Genomic DNA, 15,384 nt, shown 5'->3' with positions numbered 1-15,384 from the left:
TCTCAGATGTTGGTTTTAAGCAACAATGTCTTAAAATAAGCTGCTTTAAAGGCACAGTGTGTAGGATTTTGTCAATTCTTTTAGCCGAAATTGAGATAATAACTAATGACAATAATAAAAAAAAACATGTCTAATCATAGCAGACAAAGACCTTGTTTTATTATTTTTACCTTATAAAAGGCTGTTTATATCTCCATGGTCGCGGGTCGCCCTACAGGCAGCCGCCATCTTGCACCGCCATCTTGTCTACGAAGGRTCATGAAGGACAAACTGCGGTGGCGGCGTCAGAAACGGTTTTAGTTGTAATACAATAAACGTAATATTTGTTGTCTGTCATTGTAGCTGGGATAATTTTACTTATTAAAGCTCATAATCTTACCACTTGAAACATCACTAGCCCTGAAGCTGCTGGTGGACATGGTGGTTGGAATTATCAAAAGTTTTTGACACCTGAGAGACACCGTAGCAACTCCTTTGCGTTTGGAAGCAGGTGGTAGGGGTGGGGGGAGGACCAGGGAGGATGATTCAACCACTCAACCACTAGATGTCGCTGAAAACAACAAATTCTACACACTGTGCCTTTAAATATTGCAAGGTCATAAAGACGTTAAAAACATCCTAAAGTTTTAGAGATATTTGGGAAAGCTCAGCCCAGTTCTATATGAGAACCTACCAGTTTGARGTTCCCCAGGCTGAGCCACGTATTACTTCCCAAATACTGGAATTTCTACTTTTGATCTTCAGAGTTCATCAGAAGGTAATGATATTGTTTGCCTGTCTCCTGGCAGCGTGCCCGACTGGTTTCTATGGGATGGGATGTAACCAAACCTGCAGCTGTTGGAATGGCGGCATCTGCCAGCCGACAAGCGGGCAGTGTGCGTGCTCGCCGGGCTGGACCGGACKCAACTGCACAGAAGGTGCAGCAGAGACAAAGGAATCGGCTAGGATTCAGGTAAAGAAAAGGTGGACTCATCTCTGTTTCTCTCCCAGAATGCCCTGCTGGATTTTACGGAGCAGACTGTCAGCAGCGCTGCTTGTGCCAGAACGGAGCCACCTGTAACKAAACGGATGGAAAATGTGCGTGTGCTAAAGGATGGACGGGCACAGCCTGTGAACTTGGTAAGGCTCAGTGTGTTTAACGCTCCCCTGTGTTCAAATTAATTCAGAACTAATGATGATTTATTACAAATTATCCTCTAGTTTTGTTCTTGGCCTTCATTTGTAATAACATTCTACTCCGCCAACGAATTGCCAAAATCTGAGAAATGTTAACAGATCTAATGAGGTTTACACACTTTATGTAAACTATTTTATTTAAAGTAAAAAAATATATATWTCACCCCTTTTATAAAACAGGCTTACTGTGAAGGAAACCCAACATTTAAGTCCAGCTGCAAAAGTCAGCTGTGATAAATGTTGCTCTAATTTCATGGCATTCCTTTAGTCTTTTATTGAAACTTCATTAAAAACTCAACAACATCCTCTTAATATAACCTTCAGCTGCATTACTTTACAAACAGGCTGGAAGGATTGTTCTTTATTGGTGAAATTATTTTGTTATTTAACCAACAAAACTAAATTTATGGCTTAGTTTTTTTTTTAGTTTAGCCTTTAAATGCATTTAATAAAATGTGCTGTAATTCTGAGTAAATATGTTGTTTTATATTTATCCTTGTGCTGTTCAAACCCTTCAGTTAAAACAGAAAGAGCTCAGATTTGATGAAGCTGGTGGTATTTCTGGAGAGAAAACAAGACAAAGAACCTCACTTTGCAGTTTTGTTGCAGCGCTCAGGAAACTCATCAGCCTGAGCTGAATATGCTGCCTGAGCTCACTGGTTTGTCGCCAGAAGTCTGGTTTATTTGCTGGCAGCGCTTCTGCACCGCAGCCGAGTCTGCTCTGCAAAAGTTGAGCCGGTAATGAGAGTTCAGCCACTTCTCCCGGTGAGCGCTGACTTCCACTCTGATCCTCCCTCTGAGGCTGTTACAACCTTTCTCCATCATGCGGCGCCAGGTCCCACCCCCTCCTCATAATCAGGAAATCTCCAGGAATGTCTGTACCCTCTTTAAAAGTCTGTGTGGCCGCTGTGCTTAAAAACCAAGATGGTTCAGTTATGAAGTGTTTGGAGGACAGGGATTATTATTCTAATAACCAGATGGTTTGATTAAATTAAAGGTTTCCTCATAAAAAAGGCAAGTTTCCTCCCGTATACTTCACATAAAAATATGTGTTCACTCTTTTGTGCATGTTTCCACAGAGTGTGCACTGGGTCACTTTGGGGCAGACTGCCAGCAGCAGTGTGAATGTGAAAACGGCGGTAAGTGCGACAGACAGACGGGACGCTGCAGCTGCAGAGCCGGCTGGACGGGGGAGCGCTGTGAGAAAGGTGGGTCTGAGGTGAAGCGGCTGAGGAAACGTTGACGGCCTGTGAACAGCTGTACTGTGGAAACTCTGCTGACGTGATGGTGATTCGGTGTATTTTTSTTAATCAACTTTTAATCGGCACCTTCCTGTGAGCAGCGTGTGAAGCGGGACTGTTTGGCGTCGGCTGTGAGGAGCGATGCCGCTGCGCTCGCGGGGTTTCCTGTCACCATGTGACTGGGGAGTGCCAGTGTCCGCCGGGGAGGAGGGGGAGACTCTGCGACAGAGGTACAAAGCTGCTGCTGAAGGATGTGTTAGAATTTAGAATGAGGTCAAATAAAGTAAAACTCAGATTTTATTCTTTTTTCCAGTGTGTTTACCAGGTACATATGGGGAGCGTTGCATGCAGCGCTGCAGCTGTGCACAGGGTACGTCCTGCCACCACATCTCAGGAGAGTGTGGCTGTCCTCCTGGATTCACTGGCAACGGCTGTGAGCACAGTAAGGCCTGCAGCACTGAGTTGTGTTTTCATTTAGTTTAGAAATAGAAGCAGCTTCCTTTACTCTATAACAGGACTATTCAACTGGCGGCCCGCGGGCCACATCCGGCCGGCAAGTGACCAAAGTTCGGCCCACCAATTGGTTCATTCATCTCTTCAGCCCAAACCTCCGGTTTTCTACTTTAATTACTCTAAGTTCTTTTAGTTAAACATAGACATGTTTGGTATCTACAGAAACATCGGGATCTTAGCTAGAAGCTGGTAAAATCATTTCTATGCACACTCCACACAGTTAAAACTACAAGCAGTTGAAGATAAAACTATGAAAGTGAAAATTAAATTGACTTGAAAATTTGTCGTCAGAGATGTCAAAAATAAAATTTGTGGTAAATAGGAGGATAATGTGTTATTTTTGTTTTTTTTTATTATCACTATTTTTAATTACATAGGGTTCTGTTTGTTGTATTCATGATTAAATACAGCAAAATAAACTATTTCAAAGGTAACAGGTCTTATACTTGGTTTAATTACATAATGACTTTAATTGCTGGATATTCGGCCCCTGAGCTGTGGGCCTGTTAGTCTAATTTGGACAGGACTGTCCTGCCTCAAATTGTGCCTGTAGTGATTTATATTTTATTTCCTTACACACTTAATTGGGGCCTGGTGCATTCAACAGTAAAACACATTGAGACCTGATTAAAATGTTTGAGTGCAGATCAAACTTAAAGCACAGTTTGTTGTTATTATGACCTTTATTGGTGCAGGTATGACTAAACACTATAAATGTTGGTAAAAGTACTTTTAAAAGTAATTTTACACATTTTATTACAAAATGTTTTGGTTAATTGTTTATTTTCAGAATTGAGACGCATTTTGTCATGTAATATGATCTTAAGTTAAAACAGTTTTATTCAAATTAACATTTTAATCAAGCACTATTTCACTACAGTTGTCTGGCTGTAAGCATGATCAACAGTGTTATAGAAGTGTTTCTTCATTCTGGTCCTCATGGCCCACTATCCTGCTTGTTTTAGTTGTTTCCCATCTCTTCTGCAGAAGCCTGTCAATCACTCATTCATTTAAATCAGGTTTGCCAAAGCAGGGAAACAACTAAAACATACAGGATAGTGGGTCATGAGGACCAGAATTGAGAACCACTGGCCTGCAGTAACTGTGGCCCCTGGAGCAGTTTAGTTGAATTGGCCCTGGTCTATAAGCTCAGTGGTGCTTCTTCACTTAAACACAAGCTTTTGGTGCAAGAGAAGCATCTCCAGCCGATTGTACAAATGGTTGTCTCTTTGTCAGCTTGRGTCCCAGGAACATTCGGGAGAAACTGCAACCAGGTCTGCCAGTGTTCAGAGATGAACCAGCTCTGCCACCCGGTGACCGGATCATGTTACTGCGCTCCAGGTTTTCATGGCCACAAATGTGACCAAGGTATTAAAAAGGCAGCTCATTCTTAAATCCTACAAGAAAGAGGTGAATTATAGAGTGATGGAAACTCTGATTTCAGCCTGTGAAGAGGGTCGATATGGTTCCAACTGTGAACGAGAGTGTCAGTGTGAAAACGGAGGGAGGTGTGTTCCTTCAACTGGAACCTGTGAATGTCCGGCGGGATTTATCGGACCTCGCTGCAACATCTGTGAGTCTGTCTTAGACTTTGACAAACACACACTGAATGATTAAATGACTGAGTGGAGTGTGCGTCTGACAGCCTGTCCAGCCGGGCGATATGGAGTCGACTGCACCCGGGTGGCTCTGTGTGGAGATGGAGCCCAGAACGACCCGACCACAGGTCGATGTGTGTGCGTCCCTGGACGCAGAGGAGACGACTGCAGACAAGGTGAGCTGAACGTTGAAAGTCCAAGAAACTTTTAGAAAATAATGTTTAGCGACATAAAATCTTAATTTGGTCTTTTTGCGTTTGCTTTGTTTTATCATCATGAGTCATGTTTCACCTCAGTATTTTTTTCTTCAGATTTATTTTATAAAATGTGTTTTCCTCAGGCTGCCCCCCAGGCTGGTTTGGGTCAGATTGCCACCAACGCTGTAACTGCAGTAATGGAGGATTGTGTGACTCTGACAGTGGTAACTGCATCTGTGGTCTGGGCTGGACTGGTGAATACTGCAACACAGGTGCAACACTTTTAAAGACATGAACTCTACTGTAAAATGCTGAGTCCATTTTTTTATTTTTATTATTATTTTTTTGTTCATAGTGTGAAATCGTGAGGTTGATATTTTTTGCCTTTTCGTTTTGTTTCGTCCCCAGAGTGTCCCGTGGGCCGATTCGGTGCCAACTGTCAGCTGAGCTGCAGCTGTCAAAATAACGGCTCCTGTGACAGAGTGACGGGGACCTGTCAGTGTGGGCCGGGCTTTTATGGACATCTGTGTGAACACTGTGAGACCCAGTACACACATGGAAAAGAGTGGAAGTGTCCTAAGGGATAAACCACTGTGTTTCCGTCAGCTGCAAATTCAATTAGGATCAAAAACAATTACTTGAGCTCCTGTCTGTGCCAATAAAACCCTGCAGAACTAGTTGTARAGTGACTGCAGTGGTTGATTTCATTTATTCCTAACATATACCTATTTATAGTTATTTTAGCAAATAAAAAGGAACATCCCACAGTTTATTTTTGAATGTCCTCCCCATCAGCCTGTCCTCCTGGTTTCCACGGCCCGCTGTGTCAGCTCCAGTGTGACTGTAACAGCGGCGCCTCATGTCACCCCGTGTCGGGTCAGTGCATCTGTCCTCCAGGATATCATGGAGCCCGATGTCACAGAGGTCAGTCAGAACTGTTTATCATCACGAGAGGAGGATGGAAAAAAAACTTGAAGACATAAATTTTGTTTCCCGCCCCCCCATCCTCTCAGTGTGTGAGCAGGGAAGGTACGGTGAGGCCTGCTCCAAGGTGTGCGACTGTGAAGACGGCGCTCCGTGTGACCCRGCGACCGGAAGATGCCTCTGCCCCTCGGGGAAGACTGGATCCAGATGTGACATTGGTAATCTGCACTCCTTTCTCAAACTTTAGCTCATAGAAATAATAATATTAATTTAAAAAAATATACTTTCAGAAAAGAAAGACATTTGTAAACACTCTTGATTTTACAGTTTTTGAAGCGTTCAGTGAGCTTTCTTTACTTAAACCTTGATGTAACATCGGGCTTACAATTAATTTAGTTTTTTTTGTCAAAACACATTATTTTTCTAGATCAGAGTACATAAATAAATATAAAATACATCAACATTTTGAATATTCTAACTAAATGAGAATACATGCATCAATTCCTTTTTCTTTAAATGACAATTTAATTATCACAAACAATTAAAGTGTGTTTACTCGTAACAAGCTAATTGCATTTTAATGAAGCAGATGTTTGTTTTTTTCTTCTAAACAAAGCAAATTGAATGTTTTCCTCTCCCGGTTATTGGACATCAGCTTGCATATGTGGCGTCTTGACACCAGATTGGAAGTGAAAATGTCACAAGGCGATCAGAGACAGCTCCGTGTCTTCAGCTGTAAGCTTTATGTCTGAGCAGCTCCAAGGAAGTTATTCAAGCCCACATCTCAGTTGGTTAAGATATTTTCTCTTCTAATAAACAAAATGTAGCGAAAATATATAAAAAATGTTTCACATATACATATATTCAGAATGGAACAGTCATGATCTGTGATCAAATGAAACAGATGGGCTCACTTTAAAATTCTTATTTAAAACAAAAATAAACAACTTACAATTTTTCAGATAAAAGCTTCAAAATAGGAAACTACACTGCTGTTTTCTAGATGAAACTTTTGGGAGGAAACAAATAAATTAATCAAAGCATTATTTTTTTTAAACGCAGTGGACTTTCTATGTGCTGCTTTCCTGTAGATTCTTATATAAAGCTATATATTTGTCAGAATAATAGGACACATATTATGAAACTAAAATGGTGATTCTGTAGTATTTTAATTGAGTTGAGGGAGAAAATGAAACTAAACTTTGGCACCACCTGATGAAGTTATTGAGCGGTCCGCAGGTTTAAATGCCACCCTCGTGCTTTTGCGTTGACCCGCTCCTGTGTGTGTGTTCTGTTTCAGCCTGCAGAGCTGGTCGTTACGGTCCGGACTGCACGCAGACCTGCGACTGTGAGAACGGGGCGCAGTGCGACCATCGCAGCGGCCGCTGTCTGTGCCCTCACAGCTGGATCGGACCCTCCTGTCAGGAAGGTACAGTGACTAACACAAACACACACACAGTGCCAACCTCACTGCTACATTCAAACAAACAGCAGGTGAGTCAGAACTGAGGCTGTGGTCCTGCTGACTGTGTGAAATGAGAGTAAATAAGTGGTATAAGTGCTGACAGTGTTCAGTTACCATCTGTGAGGGGCAGATCTGCAGACGCTGCACCGTTTCAGTTCTGATCGAATGTGAGCGCTCGCCGAGCCGGACTCACGGCTCTTTTGTGTGCGTTTTTTTTCCCCCCCTCAGGGGGGCCGCCACGCTACACCCACGGGAGCCGRGGAGGGGACTCGCAATTCATTAACACAGCTCCATCTAGATGGAAAACTAAAACGGGCACAGAAGAGCAGGTTTCTACTGAACGGACTGAGGTGAAGGAAAGCGGCTGACAGGAAGCAGCGGCTGCAGGATTACCAGAAACAGACTCTCTGATGAGAACTGCAGCAGGGAAGACGGACACAAAATAATCTTCAAGATATGAATATTTCCACATCACGAAGGCAGCATCAAGAGACCGCGGTTGCCTTTACTGCACTTTCAGTAATTGTGTTTATTGTAACTTTTTTACAGGTACTGTATATAAACTGACAGCTTGAAGACAAATCACTGAATCTGCTGCGGCCTCTGGCACTGAGGTGGTTTTAGAAAATATATTTTACTACTTTGAAGTTATTTTTGAGTCTTCAACATGAAGTAAGACCTCTGGTCTAATGGTGCTTTACTGTAAATATCAAGTTCCAGTTGCCTAAAAATTGACTTTTAACACAAGATGACAGCATTTATGTGCACCTCAGTATTTGTACTGGAATAGATTTTTTTGTACAAATTACTTTGTATTTATATTTCATATGGATGCTTACAGGTGAACATTATTTAGAAACCTTTTTTTAAACTGACAAATTCTCTAAAATATCAGAAATAAAGACAGACACACCAAAGCTTGGTTTACCGTTCTTATTTTTTTTTATCATTATTCCATTTTCGTCAAAGATTGAAGCTGTACAACCTGTCTACGTTTCAGATTCAAGCACAGTGCAGAGAGCAACGCCTGCAAAAACAAAATCCAACAAAAAAAAGAGAAAAGGCAGAGGTGATCACAACCAGAAATATGTACAAATGTCAGAGTATGTACAGAAGATACCAGGCTCTCCCTAAGTCATCTTCAAGAGTGATTTTAGTACAACGCATACACAGCACAAGAAATGTTCTTTTTTTATGTTGTCAGTCTTAAACTGGATACATTACTGACAAAATAATGCAGCATGATGAAAAATAAAATAACTCTCTCTATGGCATTAAAGGATAAAAACATAAAAATATATTCTCTGTGTGACCTAAGCTCCATCCGTCTGTGGATTTTTTACATCGGAACAAGGAACATGATGAAACTACACTCTAAAAATGAAAAGTTGGATTTACTTTACCATGTTATGTTACCTGGTTCCACTTAACTGAGTTGAGTAAATTCAAAGCAGCATACTCATGTTCTTTGGCTAAAAAACTGGTATATTGCTTTGAATTTACTCAACTCAGTTAAGTGGAACCAGGTAACATAACATGGTTAAGTAAATCCAACTTTTCATTTTTTACAGTGTAGGACCTCTTTAAAGCATTAATTTCCCCTGCACACCTGAGGACACACACACACACACACACACACACACACACACACACACACACATGCACACAGAGGCATTAGACATGAAGTTATTTCTTAAATGTGCGTTGACATTTTCAAGAAGCAGGTCAGCACGCTCAGAAAGAACACTGCAGAGCTCACAGAATGCACAATTTAAATCAGAGCGGCTTTCCGAAACAGCCTTATTTTTTTGTTTTTTTCACCAGATGAGAAGACTGATACCACTCTAACATTATTAGCATGAAACCTGGAGGACAGACCCCACTTCCCCCCCTAAAAATCCCAATCTACCAAGCAGCATATCAGAAGATCACCTAATAATGCCTTTTCCAGAAGTGACCTTTTCTTTACGGACAGTGATGACGTGGTTCCCTTCAGGCACGAATATGTAGACGCAAAGTGAACGAGGACGATGTCTTGCATGCGCAGATTAACACTAACTCTTAAAAAAAGGATTTCTCGTTTCGGAGGCAGCAGAAAACCTTCTTTTATCTTTAGCACGAGCAAAAAGGAAGGGAAGTTTTTTGGTTTTTATTTTTCATTTCGGTTGTAGAAGATTAAAAAAAAGAGTGGGGGTTGAAGTCAGGTAAACGTGAAGATCTTTCCTCAGAAGCAGAGCACTGAAACTGTCACTACCTTCAACCCAACAGTCCAGCAGAATCTGGGTCTGACTCGGCAACTAAAACCATCCAGTAAAAATCAGAGGCGGCACCTGCCCTCCTGATCCAATCTAAGGCGCTAAAACACTAAAACAGACCATCAACTCCAGCATTCTCCAAGTTAAATTGTTTTTCCGGATTGAGTTTAAAGAGAAAAATCTCTGTGCCTTATTTACAATATTAATGTTAATTTATTGCTCTGGATCGTTTCTACTGTACACCACATTCAGAGTGTTTTTACCTCGGATCTCTCTCCTCCCTCTCGAGGTTTCAGCTCTGATAATTCTACAGAAATATTGAAACTCCTGACAATCCTTCAACCAGAATGATGCATGAGATGAGCTTGAGGAGAGAGCTCTGAAGGTGCTGCAGCTGAGCTGGAAAAAAAACCCCAAAACAAACAAACAAAAAAACCCCCGCATATAATAATGCAAATAACAGTCGTAAGTAGTTTCTATTTAATCTTATGTAGTTTATTGCATTTTTTATTTATAAAGCAGATTATAGGATGAATTGCATCTTGAAAATTATGATGCATTTTCTAGTTGCATAATGATAATAAAAAAATTGAATATCAGATCCATCAAACTGCAATTTTCTCATTTTTTGTTCTTTTAATTTTTGCTTTCTGTCGAAACAAACAGGCTGTGATGTTAATGATGCCGACGGGTGAATTTTGCTGCTGCAGGACAGAGAGACACCAGCTGTTCTCCCCTGGGTTCCAGTCTCTTTGCTGCTCGTATTTTAGCAGAGATATTAAAGCAGTATCAGTCTCAGTTTTCAGAAACCCCGCCCCCAATTAAAAAAAATTAATAAATAAGCGCGTCATCTGAAATGTCACTATCCTTTGAAGTATCTTCTGCTCCCTGCAGATGAAAATATCAAGTCACACGAACTCCACAGACAAATGAACTAAATCTTTTTCATGTTTTCCTTTTTTTTTCTTTAACTCTTGATCTGAGTAAACAGCGTTGGCTTGCGCCTGTTCTTTTTATTATTGTCTGACATACAAGACACTGCAAAACAGTTATTACAGAAGTCATATAAGTGAACTGAATTGAATAGAAGGCTAAAAGGGGACTAGTTTAGCTGTTCTCAGTCTTCACACACGCAAACACACACAAAAATCAACAGCAGAGACCTTTAATGACTTTGCGTCTAAAAAGAAATCAAGTCAAACCGTAAAGCAAATCCAGCAAAGTAACATTTACTTTGACTGTCCTTTAAACTTTAGCTGAAAAGCTCCTAAACCTTAGTGATTTTACTATCACTTTTGTCCTGGGCTTGTTTTTTTTCTTCTTCTTTTTTTCTGCTAAGAGTCAACAGTTGTAAAGATCTAATAACTACATGTGTTAGTAAGCTGAGGAGCATCACCTTGCTTGTCCCGTAGATACTGTAGGCCTGGTGATGAAGGTCCATGCTGAGAGGATGTTGTCACATGCTATCCACTTGTGCTTTAATCACAGTTACAGAGGCCCCTCCCCTCTCAGAGGACACAGAAGGGCCACGTCAAAATGTCTGCAATACTGATATGTGTCAAATCATCTGCTGCTTTAAAACGAACCTTAACCATCCTAATGCAGTTAGCCYTACTACGCATTCTGTATATGAAGGACATATTTGTTAACTATGATAACAGTTTGGTCAGGTAAGGATATATATGGAGTAAAGTCAATCCCATAAATAGATAATCTGGACAGCACATGCTTCAAGATGACTTCTATAATCTTGCCAAAAGTGAGAGTAAAACACTGGACTGTGTCCGCTAAAAGAGATGAAGAAGAAGATCTTTGGCTCGAGCCATGCTAAAAAGTCACCGGCCCTCCTCCGGTGTCCACACACACGAAAGAGAGACTAAAGACGACCACACGCAACCTCCTGAACGCACACCTGAAACTAACCATCTCCGTTCCCTGAGCTGCTGCTGCTGCCCACTGATTAACCGGACACCCCTCCCTCCCGGTCTGGGACGCAACAAACACCAACCTTACGCCAGTCAAACGTTTACCGGGGGACACACGAACCCAAGACGGTCGAAGCCGCCCACGTCTACGCCGAGAAGCCCGGAGCACAGTTTGATGCAACTGTAAATAAGGCAAATACTTGAACAAAAGAACTTGATCAAGGAGAGATTTCGGTGAGATGTGATCGCTCCATGTGCAGCCGATACTGAGTACAGCGAAAAAGCAAAAGGGGGTGGGGTGGCACAGTGAAACAGATGACTGCGGCTCCTGCTGTAACAGCCCACCTCCTCAGAGCCCCTGACGTCACAGCAACACATTTACAGGTCAGGATGGAGAAGCCTCGGCTGCCGACAGTACAGCAGGAGCACCGGAGCGATAGGCTGGACTAATGTACTGCCAGTGGTGAAAAAACAAAACAAAGAGGGAGGACGAGGAGAGGGATTTGTCAAGAGGCGATGCGATTCTATAGTGCAATGGTTGTGAGATAAGACTATTTTAATACCCATCCTCTCCTTTCCCTTAAAAACTACCCTCTAACACCTGTACTGACAGTACTAAAGTGCTGATTGTTGAAGCCCGCCGACGGGCCGATAACATCGACAACACAAACTTTTTCTTTCAGTGAAACCTCGACGGACTTTTACAGTACACAAGTGTTTGTAAACAGAACGTCTCAGGAACGAATGCATGGCTATGATACATGTGCAACAGCAGTTCACATTTATTCATACAGTATGAACTTCAACTCTTTTTTTTAAGTTGCATTCAGTTTTAGAAAAAGATATTTTAAAAAAAAGAAGAAAAATCTGGCTGCCAAGCAAGCGTGTGCTTATTTTTTTTTCCTTAAAAAGATATCTTTATTTTTCTAAATTTTCTCTATGACTTTAAAATACTTTCAGCTGAATAGAATGTGTAACTGATTTACGTATGAGCGCATATCCCTAATCTCTTTCTCTTCCGTCTGTCTTTGTTAATCCCGCCCTATTCCTGTGGAGTTGACTGAAGTTATTRCCTTTTCTTTTCTTCTCTCTGTAACTCTGAATGAGATGCCCTGCGTGGCCACGGTGAGGCCAGACTCATGCGCCAGGGTCTCACTCAGTAAAAGCTCAAGCAAACAGAGGATCAGGCAAAGGTGGGGCGCTGCGGCTGCAGGCCGGGTCGCAGCCCTGCCGGGTGGGGCCGGGCCGCGCGTTAGGAGCGATAGTCCTTTTTACTGTACGGCTTGTTCCCCAGGATGCTGTCCACCTCGTGTGTGATGGACGACGACAACTTCGGTAGAACCTGAGAATAGACACACACGATAAATTACACGCTTAACTTTTGTGGTCACTTTGGTTCAGTGTTTAAGCGGCAACKTACATGTCAACCTCTTCGGACGTGTACCTGTATAAAAAGCCTCAGAAATCCGTAAATTTTGCAAAAAATCTGTACAACTCGCACCCGAGCAGGAGGAAAGGAGAGCGGAAAAAGTTCAAAACTTATTTCTAGCGGCAGWACAGGTTGGAAGATGGTTGTTTGATGTTATTTATTGTTTTTTAAATCATCCTACAGGCTCTGACATGTTAGATAAATTAGAAAATGAGGTTTTGAAAAAATCTGTAAGACTTGAAAAAAATCCGTGATTGCTCTATACGTCCGTTTACCTGCAAAATGATGTAAAATCCTTATAACTTACAGACAATCCGTACAAGTTGACATGTATGCAGCTAAAATCCTCACAAACTGCTGTATTTTCACAAAACAACCTGTAGATGGCACTGGAGGAAGAATGAGCTCTTTTGTGCCCAGTGGGCAGCTTGGTCATGAATAAAARACTGAAAACAGTGAACATCTTTCTTTAACAGATGTCTTCAACAAATTTAATTTTGATCCTTTTCAAGAAAAGTTTTTAACCTGAAGAACCTGAAATGTTCAAATGAGGAGCAAAAAAACAAAAACAAAACAAAACCGATGCTATAATTAAACAAATTCTATGAATCTTTAAATATTATTAAATTTAAAGCGAAACCATGTGGCTACAAAAATACATTTTTGTTGATAAATATTGTTGGAGAAATGGTCATTTTTATCTTGTTTCTTTTAAAAATATATATTTTCACGTCCAGTCTGTGTTAATTTTGACAAACTTTTTTAGTTTTAGGCTCTTAACTTGCTGAAAAAACTCTTAAGACACTGTGTCTATTTTAGGATGTGCGCTAATAAAGTCGGCCAAAAAAAAACAAAACAAAAAAAAAAAACTGCAGGGCCTTTAGGAAATGTAAGAGTAACATTTTAAAACYGAAATATCAAATGAACTAAAGAAGAGGAGCATGAGCACACAGGAGTGCCACACAAAGCATCAGGCTGGAGGAGAGCCGGGGACGCACTTTACTCCAGGCCACACGCAGCGGGAGGAGAGAACGTAAACCTCCACCAGTCTGAGAACCCCATTATCCAGTGAGTCTTATCAGGAGAGGAAGAAGTGGCCGAGAGCTCGCCTCCAATCCCCACGGCAACGGAAACTCAGCTGACCTTATTAACACGGTACAGTAAAGCAGCCAAGCGTGCAGCGGCGAACTGCCCGAGAGGCCGAGCTGTACTCGGGAGTGAAGGCTGCTGCGGTCCACTGGAAGGAACAAACATCGAGCACTTCCTGTGTGCTCTACATAGAAAAAAAACACAAAACACTGAGAAGTCTCACCTGAATCGCTCCTATGTTCTCCATCAGCTGGTCGGTGTTGGACGCCCCTAAAAGGACGGAGCTCACCCCCTCGTTCCGTAGGCACCACGCTGCAGGAGACCAGTAAGCAGTGATGACAGTTCCACCATTACTAAGCACACACACATTACACACACACACACACACACACTCCGGCAACATTCATGATTCACACACACAAACATATGCTGCACAACGTGACACACAATCAAACTTTCTCCTCCAGAAACAAAATCTCTGCATGATTAAATCATCCCTATAAAACAAATGTGTGGCTAAAATAGAACAACAATACAAACCTCTCACACYGAGGTGGTGTGTTGATGTTGGCTTGTTTTATATATAAGGCAATACCTGGACTACTTCCATATGTAATCTAATTGTATAGAAAAGCACTGTTCGTTTCTTTCTGTTCATTCATTTTTTTGCTTTCAGTTCCATTTGTCTGTACAGAAATGGATTAGAACACTTTTTTCCTGTTCTACACTTTTTGCATGGAATATACAGAAGAACGGTTGGAAATGAACAGACTTGGTGTCTTTGAGAGCTTTGAAATTGATACTGAGATCTGTGCTTAATTCTATCATATGTAGATGTTCTTGGTTTTGCTTTTAAATGTGTTTCAGATTCTTATACTTCTTATTTCCTTTTTGTATTTGAATGTGTAATTATTATCATCATATAAATCATATAAAGAATTTAAGAACAAAAATAGCCAAATCTATTGGAGTCCTGTACAAAGTAAGAGAATTGTTCAATGATAAAGCACTATTTATGTTGTATAATGCTATAATTGTTCCACATTTAATTTACTGTGTTGAAGTCTGGGGTAAAGCTTGCAAAACTATCACAAATCCTATTTTTGTTTTACAGAAAAGAGCTATAAGAAAAAATACAGTCATCCATCGAATATATTGTTTTATGTGTTGAAATTATTGAAATTCTATGATTTGGTCGATTATAATATTTTACTGTTAATGTACAACATTCAAGTAAATTTTGTTAAAAGAGAGAGCTGTTATTATATTAAGGGAATCAAAGTGTTTGTGAAACCCTGGTTTCGTACGAGCCTGAAGGAGCGATCCACTTTAATCCAGGGAATAAGATTGTGGAAGATGAGCTTAAAAATGCCAGATCTTTGTATGTATTAAAGAAAATGATAAAATCTAGTATTCTGAAGAAATATGGAGAAGCATAAGTGAATCCATACAAATTGTTGTTTGAGTTGGTGTTTTAAGTTTAGCTTTGTTTTTTGTTGTTTTGTGTGTTTTCAGTTGTTTTGATTTTTGTTGTAATTTACTTTAATTTTGAGCGCAGTCTGGGGATAAAAA

The 15,384-nt window shown here is 40.9% G+C and overlaps 2 protein-coding genes across 2 annotated transcripts; one reads left to right on the top strand and one right to left on the bottom strand.

Annotated features, from left to right (window-relative positions):
- Positions 1 to 788: 788 nt before the first annotated feature.
- LOC106536915 (multiple epidermal growth factor-like domains protein 6) lies at positions 789 to 8,190 on the top strand (the record flags this gene model as incomplete). The annotated part of the gene is given in 14 exon segments (XM_014034256.1): positions 789 to 917; positions 991 to 1,119; positions 2,256 to 2,384; positions 2,519 to 2,647; positions 2,731 to 2,859; positions 4,167 to 4,298; positions 4,375 to 4,503; positions 4,576 to 4,704; positions 4,869 to 4,997; positions 5,134 to 5,262; positions 5,521 to 5,649; positions 5,739 to 5,867; positions 6,950 to 7,078; positions 7,343 to 8,190. Coding segments are annotated over 14 exon segments (1,820 nt in total), but the record flags the coding sequence as incomplete, so codon positions are not given.
- Positions 8,191 to 12,197: 4,007 nt separating this feature from the next.
- Positions 12,198 to 14,124, bottom strand: LOC106536914 (voltage-gated potassium channel subunit beta-2; the record flags this gene model as incomplete). The annotated part of the gene is given in 2 exon segments (XM_014034255.1): positions 12,198 to 12,636; positions 14,036 to 14,124. Coding segments are annotated over 2 exon segments (179 nt in total), but the record flags the coding sequence as incomplete, so codon positions are not given.
- Between the last annotated feature and the right edge of the window lie 1,260 nt (positions 14,125 to 15,384).

The sequence above is a fragment of the Austrofundulus limnaeus genome, unplaced genomic scaffold, assembly GCF_001266775.1.
Source record: "Austrofundulus limnaeus strain Quisiro unplaced genomic scaffold, Austrofundulus_limnaeus-1.0 Scaffold2026, whole genome shotgun sequence".
Taxonomy (NCBI): Eukaryota; Metazoa; Chordata; class Actinopteri; order Cyprinodontiformes; family Rivulidae; genus Austrofundulus; species Austrofundulus limnaeus.
The sequence above is the reverse complement of the archived record's forward strand: the minus strand, read 5'-3'. Positions and strand labels throughout refer to the sequence as shown.